The following is a 12,313-nucleotide window of genomic DNA, read 5'->3' as shown; positions in this document are numbered from 1 at the left end:
GATGGAGTGAAATATGGGCTCACACGAGACGAGAGGGACGAGGCTTTGGGGTAAAAAGTAAGAGGAAGGGCAAGCGCAATTTTTGACAGGCTCAGCGGCAGGGAAGAACCTGCTCCTACGTAGCCAGTGAACGGGCGAGCCAGGTGAGCGAGTTAAGTTTAGGGAGGACCTGCTCGCCGCTTTGAACCGCCGCCCGCCTAGGGTCACCCGACGCCGAGGGGGTCTGCTAGGCGCCTTGAGTTCGGCAGGTTAGGCGGGCAATGGGCACCTGGGCCAATCACGCGCTTAGGGATTTTGATTTTTGGTAGGCCACTGCTATTGTGTGCCCATTGTGTGTCATTCACTCACGCCCCGTCACTATTGAGGACCATTTCTGCCCGCCCACAATACACACAGCCCTCGTTCGATTCACTCACTCACCGCACCCTCGACAAACCACAATAGCTACATAGCCGGTCGGTTGGCTAATGTATTGCTGGCGGTGACTCATTCGCACACAATTCACAAATTTCCCGGTTCAGAATTCTTTTCTCCCCCTCTGCTCCCAGGCCTTCCCAAATCATACACCCTCAAGTCAAGTCACCATGGCGGACAAATTGACGAGGTATGCCTTCATTCTCCATTGACTCGACGATTACAGGCTGATTGAGTGCCGCAGGATTGCCATTGTCAATAGTGACAAGGTGAGAGGAGCCTCTGCTCGTCTGTGCCTCTCTCTGTTTGCTGGTTGCTAACAATTCATTTTTCTGCCCCGCAGTGCAAGCCAAAGGTGAGCCCAAACCGCCAACCACCACCAGATCCTGTGGACATCGAGGGCTGACCCTGTCACCAGAAATGCCGTCAAGAATGCAAGAAATCATGCCCTGTCGTCCGGACCGGTAAACTCTGCATCGAAGTCACCCCCGAGTCCAAAATCGCATATATCTCGGAACTGCTGTGCATCGGTTGCGGTATCTGCCCCAAGAAATGCCCGTTTGGTGCCATTCACATCATCAACCTGCCAACAAATCTTGAAACCCAAGTCACCCACCGATACTCGGCAAACAGCTTCAAGTTGCACAGATTGCCTATGCCACGGCCTGGTCAGGTTCTGGGATTGGTGGGGACAAACGGCATCGGAAAGAGCACTGCCTTGAAGATTCTTAGTGGCAAGTTGAAACCCAACTTGGGCCGTTATGACAACCCACCGGATTGGGAAGAGATTTTGAGATACTTCCGTGGTTCTGAATTGCAGAGTGAGCAACACCAGGAGCCTTTTTTGGAGATGGAGTTCTAATCCAGGTCACCAGACTATTTCACCAAAGTGCTCGAAGACAACCTCAAGGCTATCGTCAAGCCACAGTATGTGGACCAACTTCCACGCGCCATCAAGGGCCCAGTGAAGACAGTGAAGCCGCTCATTGAAGCCAAGTCTGAATTAGGCAATCTCGACCACATCATGGATGTACTTGGTGAGTGCTACGGCTCCTTTACAGGTGAAACGAAGAGTGACTTACCCTTCTCGCAGAGCTGAATGCCGTCGCCGACCGGGAGATTGGTCTCCTCTCCGGTGGAGAGCTGCAGCGGTTTGCTATCGCCCTCGTTTGCGTTCAAAAGGCGGATGTGTACATGTTTGATGAACCCTCGTCATACCTCGATGTCAAACAACGTCTCAGCGCCGCCAGAACCATTCGTGAGCTCCTCCGACCCGATGACTATGTCATTGTCGTCGAACACGATCTGTCAGTCCTCGACTACCTTTCCGATTTCATCTGTGTCCTCTACGGAAGACCGGCGGTGTATGGTGTGGTTACTCTTCCAGCCTCGGTTCGAGAAGGCATCAACATCTTCCTCGACGGCAACATTCCCACTGAGAACCTGCGTTTCCGTGAGGAAAGCCTGACCTTCCGCATCGCCGAAGCTGGCGAGGACTACATGGTTGACAAGGCCCGTGCCTTTGAATATCCCTCGATGGAGAAAACCCTCGGCTCGTTCCATTTGAAGATCGAAAAGGGAAAGTTCACCGACTCGGAAATTATTGTCATGATGGGCGAAAATGGTACCGGCAAGACGACCTTCTGTAAGATGCTCGCTGGCGTGGAGAAGCCCGACGGCACCCAGAAGGTCCCTGCCATGAACATTTCGATGAAACCGCAAAAGATCACTCCCAAGTTTCAGGGCACTGTCCGCCAGCTCTTCTTCAAGCGCATCAAGGCCTCCTTCTTGAACCCGCAGTTCCAGACCGATGTCTACAAGCCTCTCAAGATCGACGACTTCATCGACCAGGAAGTACAGAACCTGTCTGGTGGTGAATTGCAGCGCGTGGCCATTGTCCTGGCCCTTGGTCTCCCTGCAGACATCTACCTGATCGACGAGCCCTCCGCGTACCTGGATTCGGAGCAACGGATCATCGCGGCGCGCGTGATCAAGCGCTTCATCATGCACAGCAAGAAGACAGCCTTCGTTGTAGAGCACGACTTCATCATGGCCACCTACCTTGCCGACCGTGTCATCGTGTTTGATGGCAAACCCTCCGTGGACGCCCGTGCCAACACCCCTGAATCCCTGCTGACCGGCTGTAACAAATTCCTCAAGAACTTGGACGTCACCTTCCGCCGGGACCCCAACTCGTTCCGTCCGCGTATCAACAAGTACCAATCTCAACTCGACCAAGAGCAGAAACTATCCGGGAACTACTTTTTCCTGGAGGAAACGAGTTGAAATTTCATTTAAATTTTTACGAAGGGCATCTTCAAGAATGAACGTCATCATCAACGGAATGATCGACATGACAAGAACAATGAGCATGAACGCCAACACCAGCGTCACGAGGATATGAATTACGAATGTAACGAGCCTTTCGACGCCGGGACGGCCTCAGGGCTGAAAAGCACGGGTAAAAGTGCGAAGGAGCGCCGAGGTGGAATCGTCGTCTCGGACGACGACGAGGCTGAGGACCATGACAATGAGGACGAGGCCGACGGTGTGTGCTTGTGGTGGTGGGAACCGGCCTGTTGGACTATGTGCTTCTCGCCATACATCAGCTGTTCCCAGAGACCTTCAACTACTTTTTGGAGTCGGATTGAAAGCTGGGGTCCGTCATGAATTATCAGAAGCACAGCTCCAAATTCGGCTTAGGCCGACCACCACAAATAGGACAAGCCAGGGACACGGTGTTATACCGAAGTCGACTTGGCTTTCAGTCCCAAAATGCTGAGAGAGGGGTAACGGCGCCTACCAATATATTGGAAGATCGAAACAAGACGAAGAAGAGCGGTTGGCATGTGGCAGGGATACGCCTTCTGTCGGCCAAATCAGAGCAGGGAGGGAGGCTCCTAACCTTCACTGGGAACTGAGGACAGGGGAGGAGCATATTACATGTTTACACTCACTTGGAGCGGAAAGGGGGAATCAATATGTTATGTGAAAGATGAAGCGGCGGCTTCTCGTTGGTGGAAGGATTGATTGACCCGTAGCCACTCATTCACTCATCCCAATTATTACAATTATCTTACCATTCTAGAAACGGTGATAATCTCAGCAATCCTCCACCTGGCCCTTTCCCATTCCTACCTATGTATCAGTCCTACCTGCCTTACCCAGGCACTTACATCTTCTCCGCCTGTGCTGCGGCTGGTGGCGGCCACTTCTCTGGCAGTTTATTTATCCATGCATCCTCGTATCGTATGCGAGTGTGTCCAACCGACCGACCCGTTACGCCGGCCGGCCGGCCGGCCCGGGCCGATCCAAGCATTAAGACTTCAGATCAGGAACCTTGCCGCCCTGGGGGCGTTTCATCACTTTGGGTTTTATCCCTGGAGTTTTCCTAGGACTGCATTGTTTACGTGTAGAAAAAGTAGCGAGGTAATGTAGTAGACAGACTGACGGATGGAGAGTCGTTATGTATTCTGTATCTCTTGACTCATGGTTAGTCTTCACCGCGACGAAACGGGAGCTGCGTGGCGCAAGCATCGGGCAAAATCGATCATTTCCTGGCTTATGGCTAATTTGCATTGACCTGTCCCACCTGGTTCGTGCGGACACTATCATCAATCTTGGACAGTTCTCCTCAGTGATAGTATAGTAAGTACGAGGTAGTCTGTTCTTCATCGCTCCTGCCTCCTTCGGCATAGGTGAACCTACATCTCCTGGTTCTCTAACTCCCCACCTTCTCGCAGCCAATGCTGCACGTACGAACGCACAGTTCACCCAAAGTGCTGATATAGAGTCGCCAAAACACCAGGTCGACTGATAACTAGCATACTCGAAAAACCTAGACCCATGACAAACGAAGTATAGCACCAAGACGAAGCATCCTCTTCCAAAGTCAACCTATCCTCAGTGCCATCTCAGGTTCACCTCCTTGTCTGTCCGAGGTGTTTCTTCTTGTTCGTCCCTTCCGTCATTCCTCCTTGGTTGTATTTCGAGTGTCCGGCGACGGTCTGTCAAAGCTGGAAGGGCAGGCGCGTGCCCGGCTCCATCTCTCGTCACGAGTTGACCGTCATATTCTCCACTGTAGACAAAAGAAAGTGATTTGATGTAGCTATTGTTATAGGTATACCCTTCGCCTCCATACCTGTCATCTGTGCAATTCATTACCATATGTCGACAACAAGATACCAGTGGAGAGAGGATAATTCTTTCGGCGACGCAACTGATCACTCCGTGCAATAAACTAATATGACAGAGTTGCAGAACCATATTCCCAGTACAATCAATAAAGAGGACCGGCGAGTAGAGCCCCTGCGAGACGAGCTGCGTGCTCTTCATCATCCCTTTTCGTCCTTAGTAGTCGTCGGAGTTGTAACCCTCCCAGTTAATGGTCTGGGTTCTCCCGCTGCTCAGCGGTTGCTGAAATATGCATTACAAATGAAATATCGTGAGAGCTTAGGTGCCATGCGCCGGGCAACGTGCGGTTAGATCAAGCATCGTTGCGCGTCGTCAAGGCCCGAGATCGAGCTGTCGATCGGGGTAGAAGTGAAGTCGAATAACAGCTTCCACGGCTGTTGGTGAACATAAACAGAGAAAAGGGAGTCATCCACCGAACCGAGCCGGCTTAGCTCAGCGGCTCAAGGTCGTCAAAGGTCATTCATCAGTGGAGTGTGGTGTCGTGATAATAAATTCCCAAAACGCCGAACAAAAGTCTCCGTGACCTTCATCAAGAAGCCACAACGAGTGCCATCGTGAGTGCCGTGCATCCTCAGGAAGGCTTGCCATGTTGCATGCCGGCCAGATTGCACGTCGACCGTCCACGAGAAAGAAACGGTTGGTTCTCCAAAAGGTCATCATAATGTTGTTACATAGATCCCAGACTCAGGAGAGCTTCGATTGCCGCTCGTTCCTGAGAGTCGTTAACGCCAGCGCCATTGGGAAATGCAAAAGTCGTTGAATGGTTGACAGGCATCGGGTTGGTGGGAGCAGTGTTGGCTATATCGCCCGGTGTTTTGGAGCGATACCTTGGCCGATAAGAGTAGGTCGCTATGGGCTGATACAGTCTGCCTGGACCAGATACCGATCGGCCTTGGTTGGGGAGGGATCTGGCACGAAGCCCTGCGGCGCCGATACTGGCCCAGTCCTCCTCGTCGGTCATCTCCCCGTCGCCGAGGTCCTCATCAAGAGGTTCAGGAGCGACCGAGGACACGTAGCCATCGTCATCGTTGTCCAAGGACATCTTGTCAGCCTCGTGCTCCAGCATATCTTGATCCTCATAATCCATCTCGGAATGAGAGAAGACCGCCGAATTGCCGGTGTAGCTGGTGCCCAGGTTTTCAGATCCCGTGCGCCAGGAACGCTGGGTTGGCACCTGAAGGCCTACCTGGGAATAAGAAGATGGTAAACTGCCTGGAGGAGTGATGGTAGAGCCTTGACGCTCACGCGGTGGCTGGCCCTTCATCCGAGCGTCCCATCGCCCCCATCCGACCTTTTCGAAGATGACGTCTCCTTCGCGGCCGCCGGCGCCTTCTAGCCCACCACCTTTGCCCTCCAGCGCTGCCACGACCAAGCGACGCGCTCTGGCCGAAGTGATGCGTGAGAAGCCGGGCACTGAGGTAGTCAGATAACCCATGATGTGCCTGATAGCCAGCGGGCCGTGAGACAGCAGGATATCGGGGAGATGGTGTTTCGCCAGCATGCTTGGAGTGATGGCGCCAGACGAGTCCAGATCACCGAGACTGTCAAGGGCTTCGGCACTCAACGCAGTGGGCTTTGGCTTGTCAGGCGCATCCTGCAAATCGATGTCCGAGTCCAGCGCCGTGCTTTTTGGCGACATGGGACCATGCTGGTTGCTGTCTCGACGACCATGGCCACGCGGTGGGAGGTTCGGAGAGATGGAGTTTGGAGGAGTTGGCAACATGCCAGAGCGCTTCTTGGAGGTGGTGGCCGTTACAGCAGTGAAGTTGTCCCGGCCTTTGAGAGCATCGCGAGGCTTTGGAATGTCGACGGACGCGGACTTGCCGTTGAGAGCCATTCCCAGAGCCGAAACAGATGGAGGAGCCATGGTTCTTGATATGCTGCGATGAGGAGTCGTGCGTTGGATGCTATGCGATTTATGAGTCAGCTGGGTGCGAAAGGGAGATATCGCGACGCGTCATAGGGGAAGAGGCCCATTCAGCAATATAGAGGGACCATGATGACTCACCACACGACAGTATTCGACAGACACAAGTGACGATAGCAGTTATCGGATTCGGTTCAGTGGTTGAGGACACTGGTTGGGCAAAGGTGCGCAGAGGTCAGATATCAGACCAAAGGTGGTGTGGTTGGGGTCAGCGACGCAAGGTTGATGAGCTTCGGAGTGAGAGCGTGGGCGAGAAGAGACGACCTGGACGGTGGTCTCCCTTTGCAGCGAAATCTTCCCTTTCGATAAGGAAGATGTAGAGAGGAAGAAAGAAAGAAAGACAAGACGATGGAAGTGAATGGACGTTCTGATAAACAAAGCGGGGGTGGTGGGCGAAGTTGGTTGTGCTGTTGGTTGTGCAGGTGCCGATTTGGTTGGCGGACAGATTGGGGGAATGTTGGTTTTGTTGTATGCAAGAGTTGCAGATGGGAAAGCGAAGATGGGGGGCGATGTGACGGAGTTCAGGACCTCTGGGAAAGGGATGAGTCTTAGGGGGGGTTGTGCCTAATCCGTGGCTAGGCGTGGCCACTACAGGGCCCTCGAGGTACAAAGGGCTCTTGCCCACGAAGCAGCAGGTTCCAAGCCCCAGGGCCGCACGGTTGTGCCTGCAAATGGAATTGGGGGAATTGGCTAGCTGAACACTCCACCCGTCACTAGTCACCCTCTAGAAATCGGTGGAGCGGCTGGTCGGAAGTTGTGGTGATGAAGGAGCCATCACGAGTTCATGTACAGGGCGCCTCCGCTGGACTTGATAGGCCTCTGAGCAGGAACCCTGGGGGATGCCGCGTGGCTAAAGATCAGCGCCCAAGAGGTTACAGACCAGCAGTTGGGCTGAGACCCAGGCTCCAGTGGGGCTGCCATTCAGCGCCCAATAACGGGCTCTCTCCCTTGCACACAGAATCGAGGACTCCCTCACCAAGCACCATCACAACTGCGCAAACCACTCCACGTTCCCGGAGCTTCATAGTACTCGTTCTCCCATGACACTCAAAGCGTAATCCCTCTTTGCTTGACGCCGCGACCACACTAGAAAATCTCAGAACGCATGCCAGTCGGGTTGAACCGCAACCCACCCCCAAGGCCAGTAGTTGTGGACTCGTTATCTTGGGGTCGGAGCAAGATAAGCCAGAACTTACGAGTTCTTCGATGCGGGCAAAGACGGAGCAATGGCCACATCCCCGAACGAAGTCCAAGAAGATACGGAAGACACAACCCAGATTACGAGCCCATTCCTCTCGCCCAATGTCATGATGGTCTCGGGGATGACCCAGACAAGCAAAGAACAGCCTCGTCGCCGAAGACGCCTTCACGTCATCGTCCGCCTGGTTTGAATGCCGGCCGCACATGTTCGTTCTCTTCCCTGCTTTTCGACCCGGGAACATCACAATCCACATGAGGAAGAGGAGGAAAAAGGATGATGATGCTTATGATGTGGTAAGACACAGTCTCTGATCGCTCAGCTGATCCTTGATCAACCGTAAAGCAAGCGCCGGCTACAGACACAAGTGGAAATACTCCACCTCCTCCAGACTTGCCGCCCTGTTACTATCCTTGGATTCCTGCACGTGTTACAACCACACGAGCACATCAGTGCTGGTTGTTGTGTCATCCTCGCCGTCGATGCCCGGCATTCCACCTCGTTCCCGACGGCTTGACGGCAAGCCGCTCATGAAGTATTCTGCCGAGACTTCTCCACATAAAAGCCGGAAGAGGGGAAAAGAAGAGAATCCAGACATGCTGTGCGGTGTACGAGGTAAGGGAGAGTCCACATTGCCCCATGTTACGCCATCTGCTTGCCGGCCAGGCCTCGTCAGGCCTCAATCGTAACCACTCTACGTATTCACGCGCGTCGATCATGTCTTGTGATTCGCGCTCGCCAAACGACATGGCAAGTTTTTCTTCAATGTCAAGGTGTCTCGCATTGCATGGTTCGTTTGAAGAAAGTTAATGCCCTTTTCCTTCTCTATGATTAAACTCCTTCCGACTCGCTCGTCCCCAGTCCCTTTTACCTCATCGAATTGACAGCGCGCTGTGCTATTGCAGAAAACTCTGTCAATGACGCTTCCGGCAGGAATGAAGGAACGGAAGACCAAGTTTCGAATCGCTCATATTGTACCAAGCATGTGGACTACGAAATCATTACCATTATCACTTTGCTCTCTTCAAACCAGCTCTGGCAGTATTGTACACTGGTACATGGGTTCGGACATAGATACAACATCATCGTCGTCGCAGAACTTGTGTTCTTGACACAGTACATGAGCGATATTCCATCCATCCAGCAATTTCGCTGGCTCCGTTCTTGTCGCTCTGTTCTTATATCGGTCAAGATGTAAGGATCAAACCACGAGCTTTTTTGGCTGCTGTCGTGCGTCGCCTCTTCCTCATTATCCCGTTCATCCCCCACTTCTACATGGTTAGCCTCTTACTCCCCCTCGACCCTTCACTCCTCACGGATTCCCTCCCCAATATCGCACGAGGAGGCAACGTCGGACTATCGGGCTCGGGTGGCAGGGCTTCATCCTCCCATATCTCTCCTTCCTGTATCGTGTCCCTTTTTACCGCCTGAAGCGGGTAATGGAACGCATGCGTGCGGTTTTTTGGCATCGATTTTGTTCGAAACAAGCTCACATGCTTTTTCGTCGTCGATTCGGTGACCCCACCGTGGCCCCCAGCAGATCCTTCTTCCTTGCTCACTCGCGACGCCTTGCTGCCTGGTGCCTTCCTGGCAACGTCATCGAGCAGGAACTGGTAGAGTACCTGCGAGAACCGGCTGGATAGTCACCGGGTCGGCGTACCCAGGTTGAGCCAGGACATGTCCGAGTTGACGGTGGCGTTGTTGTCTGGCAGCTGCCGACTATTGCTCCGTTTATGAGCTGGAGCATAGCCGAAATAGTCGTTGGTTTCTCTGCCGACAGGCTGTTCATGGCTGGGTCTCGTCACCTGCTGATGGATTGTGGTGCTGCCGTTGTTGACAGCGCCTTCGCTCCCACCAGGCTGAGCAGATCGAACCGAGTTGGGCATCGGGAAAGAGGGGATCGACGAGTCCAAGGTTCCGGTGGAATCACTGGCCTCATTTGAGCTTATTGTCGGAGGGGAGCGTTGTGCCTGTGCCTGCTGAGCTGCGATATAACTACTCGGAGGCCGTAGTGGTCGTTGCGGAGGCCCTGACCACGTATTCCCTACCGGTGTCCAGGGCATGTCATGCACGCTGGCAGGAATGCCACTCGAAAACGCCCCCTCGAAAACCTGCTCGTCTTCATAGTCGTCGTCATCGTCGTCATCGGTAGAATCTACCGTTCGCACAGAGCCGGCATTGGAGATTTGCCCGGATATCCCTTGAACAGATTGTAAGCCCCTCGACTGAGGGTTGGAGGGCCCATGTTCAAGGTTTGGACTCCCAGCTGCAACATTCTGCGCTTCCAGCGGGTTGCCTACACTGTCCCGGAGGATAAACTTGGGGGACCTGCTGGAGTTTTCCAGAACGCCGGATCCAGGCCAGAACCCGCTCCTTGCGCCAGAGCTCCTGGACAGGAATGTTGTTCGATTTCCAGCGAGGGTTTCGCCCTGAAAGTACTTCCCCCAGCCTTCGTCAGTCTTGCGTTGAGACACCTTTCTCTGCGACTGCGTCTGCGGCGTAGCTGCTACCGGTGCGTCAGGGGGGGTCGCTTTTCCAAGTTCAATACTCGGCCTAGCTTGGTAATCGTTCAAGATCGGCATCATCGGCTTTGAGATGGTCAGACCGACCTTCTCCTTCTCCTTCTCCTTTTCCTTCTCTTTCTCGCGCTTGAACAATGCCTGTCCGAATCCTATACCTGACCCCCGGTACCCAGTTGCAGCATTATCTGACGATACACGTCTGATGCCCATTCCCGCTTCAGGTTTTATGTCTCCAAACATAGAGGTATTGTCCGAATCAGGTATAACGGCTGAAGCAATTGGGCTTCTTCCCATCGGCTGCCCAAGCCCTGCCAGGGGACGAAGTCCTCCTTCTTCGTAGTTGTAATCTGCGCTTCTTTTCTTGTCGTCCGGATATTCATTTCGTTTCTCAGATCCCGCCTTCCGCCTTCTTCGAACCGATCTAAGCCAAAGAAGGAGGATGACAAGGATCGCCAAAAGGCCACAGATGGCACCCAGGACCGCTCCAAGGACAGTCAAGCCTTGGCTCTTGTTGCCAGAAGAAGCCGCAGCGGCCGGGGTGCTCGATCCTGTGGGAGTGGAAGCGAATGTTGGTATACTTGAAGAAGTTGGCGACGGCATTGTCCTACTCGATGACGTCGCCAGCGGTTGTTGCTTTCCTAAGAGTTGGGACGCCGCTATCCAAAGATTCCCGGACTGATTAAAGAATAGGACTGGGTTATCATCATTACCTCCGACTAAAGCCAAGAGTCCGCCATCGCCTTGGGCCAGATCAAATCCTGTCCGAGGAGCTGTGGGCGCCAGACTGTTGTTATAGGCCGGGTAGGTGTCAAGCGATGCTTGCCTCCTTGCCTTCGAAGTAGTTGTGGATGAGGGCGAGGGAGTGTCTGAGGTATTGCTACCTCCCACGGTCTCGCCAAACGTGGCGGGAGCACCTCCTGCATTCAACAGAACATTTGTCGTCACGGTTGGCGGGAACTGGCCGAGGTCAAAGGTTTGTAGAACCCTGCTGTTGTCGGCGAGTGTAAATAGGGCGCTCTGTGCTATTGAATGATCTGGTAGAGGATTCGGTAGTGTCAGGCCAAGGTCCTGCCAACCGTCTGAAAGCCCGAATGTGAATAGCTTGTCATTGGTCGAGCTGCCGCCCACCATCAAGGTATGATCCTGGCTCCATGGTAACATGAAAGGACTGACCGTGGGCGGTGCATCGGAGCTGTATGCCAGCACCGAGTAGGGAGGAAACAGCCCAATCGTAAAGGTCTCTGAGGATGGCCCGGTATTGTCATTCTGAGATCCGCCGTAGACGACCAAAGTGGATGAAGCATTCATATAAGCCGCTCCATGATTGAGGCGGTTTTGGGTGACATTGACAACGGGGATAATGGTTTGCCATGACTTGTCCTCAAATGAATATCGCTGGAGGCCAGTATAGTCCGTTGTCGACGCATTCGTCGCCCCGCCCACAACGTACAAGGCCGACTGGGAGTTGTCTCCATCCACGCCACCTTTTACGCAGACTGCTCCTGTTACCGATACGCCATTTGCTTCTTGTTGCCACTGCGCGCCCTCTTTCAGCGCCAATGTCTGAAAAGCGTCTGGCGAATAGACGTAGATGACTCCGTCATGGATGACGGAGCAGTGATTCTTGATCGCGACAGGAGGCTTGGGCACTGACATCTCCAAGTGGATGATTGGTCACCGAACGCAAGATGCGGGCGAAATGTCAAAGCCGGAGTTGCATTTTCTCCTCGAACCAATTCGAGAAGGTATATTCTGTGCAGCCTCTGTAAAGGTTTGCGACGAGCGAGGTAACGGATTCGGCGGGCCAAGGTAGGTCGACGTCGTTTGTTCTTTCTCTTTCCAAGGGAAAGGGTGTGTTGTCGTTCAGTTGTCCGGTTCACGCGGTGCTGCAAATACCAATCGAGTCAAGTCAAAGCCACTGAAAGGAAAGTAAAAAGGCCCAAGAAGCCAGATTTCTTTCCAGCCAAAGGTCGATTTGATTGAGGGGATGCGGTTCGCAGGTCTCCGAAGGGGTGTTCTTGACGCGTAAAGAGGTGTGATGTTGATAGCGACCAAAGA

The 12,313-nt window shown here is 53.5% G+C and overlaps 3 protein-coding genes across 3 annotated transcripts; 1 reads left to right on the top strand and 2 right to left on the bottom strand.

Annotated features, from left to right (window-relative positions):
- Nucleotides 1-584: 584 nt before the first annotated feature.
- On the top strand, nucleotides 585-2,700 carry AYL99_10979 (translation initiation factor RLI1; the record flags this gene model as incomplete). Its single annotated transcript, XM_018842485.1, has 6 exons — nucleotides 585-604; nucleotides 659-683; nucleotides 758-769; nucleotides 833-1,235; nucleotides 1,290-1,451; nucleotides 1,508-2,700. The coding sequence occupies 6 exons, from the start codon at nucleotides 585-587 to the stop codon at nucleotides 2,698-2,700; spliced, it is 1,815 nt and encodes a 604-aa protein (XP_018687898.1).
- A 2,575-nt stretch (nucleotides 2,701-5,275) lies between these two features.
- AYL99_10978 (hypothetical protein) lies at nucleotides 5,276-6,475 on the bottom strand (the record flags this gene model as incomplete). Its single annotated transcript, XM_018842484.1, has 1 exon — nucleotides 5,276-6,475. One exon carries the CDS (start codon nucleotides 6,473-6,475, stop codon nucleotides 5,276-5,278), a length of 1,200 nt encoding a protein of 399 aa, XP_018687897.1.
- Nucleotides 6,476-9,376: 2,901 nt separating this feature from the next.
- Nucleotides 9,377-11,911, bottom strand: AYL99_10977 (hypothetical protein; the record flags this gene model as incomplete). The annotated part of the gene is made up of 1 exon (XM_018842483.1): nucleotides 9,377-11,911. One exon carries the CDS (start codon nucleotides 11,909-11,911, stop codon nucleotides 9,377-9,379), a length of 2,535 nt encoding a protein of 844 aa, XP_018687896.1.
- Nucleotides 11,912-12,313: the final 402 nt, after the last annotated feature.

The sequence above is a fragment of the Fonsecaea erecta genome (assembly GCF_001651985.1).
Source record: "Fonsecaea erecta strain CBS 125763 chromosome Unknown Scaff13, whole genome shotgun sequence".
Classification (NCBI taxonomy): Eukaryota; Fungi; Ascomycota; class Eurotiomycetes; order Chaetothyriales; family Herpotrichiellaceae; genus Fonsecaea; species Fonsecaea erecta.
This window is presented reverse-complemented; position numbering and strand designations above follow the sequence as displayed.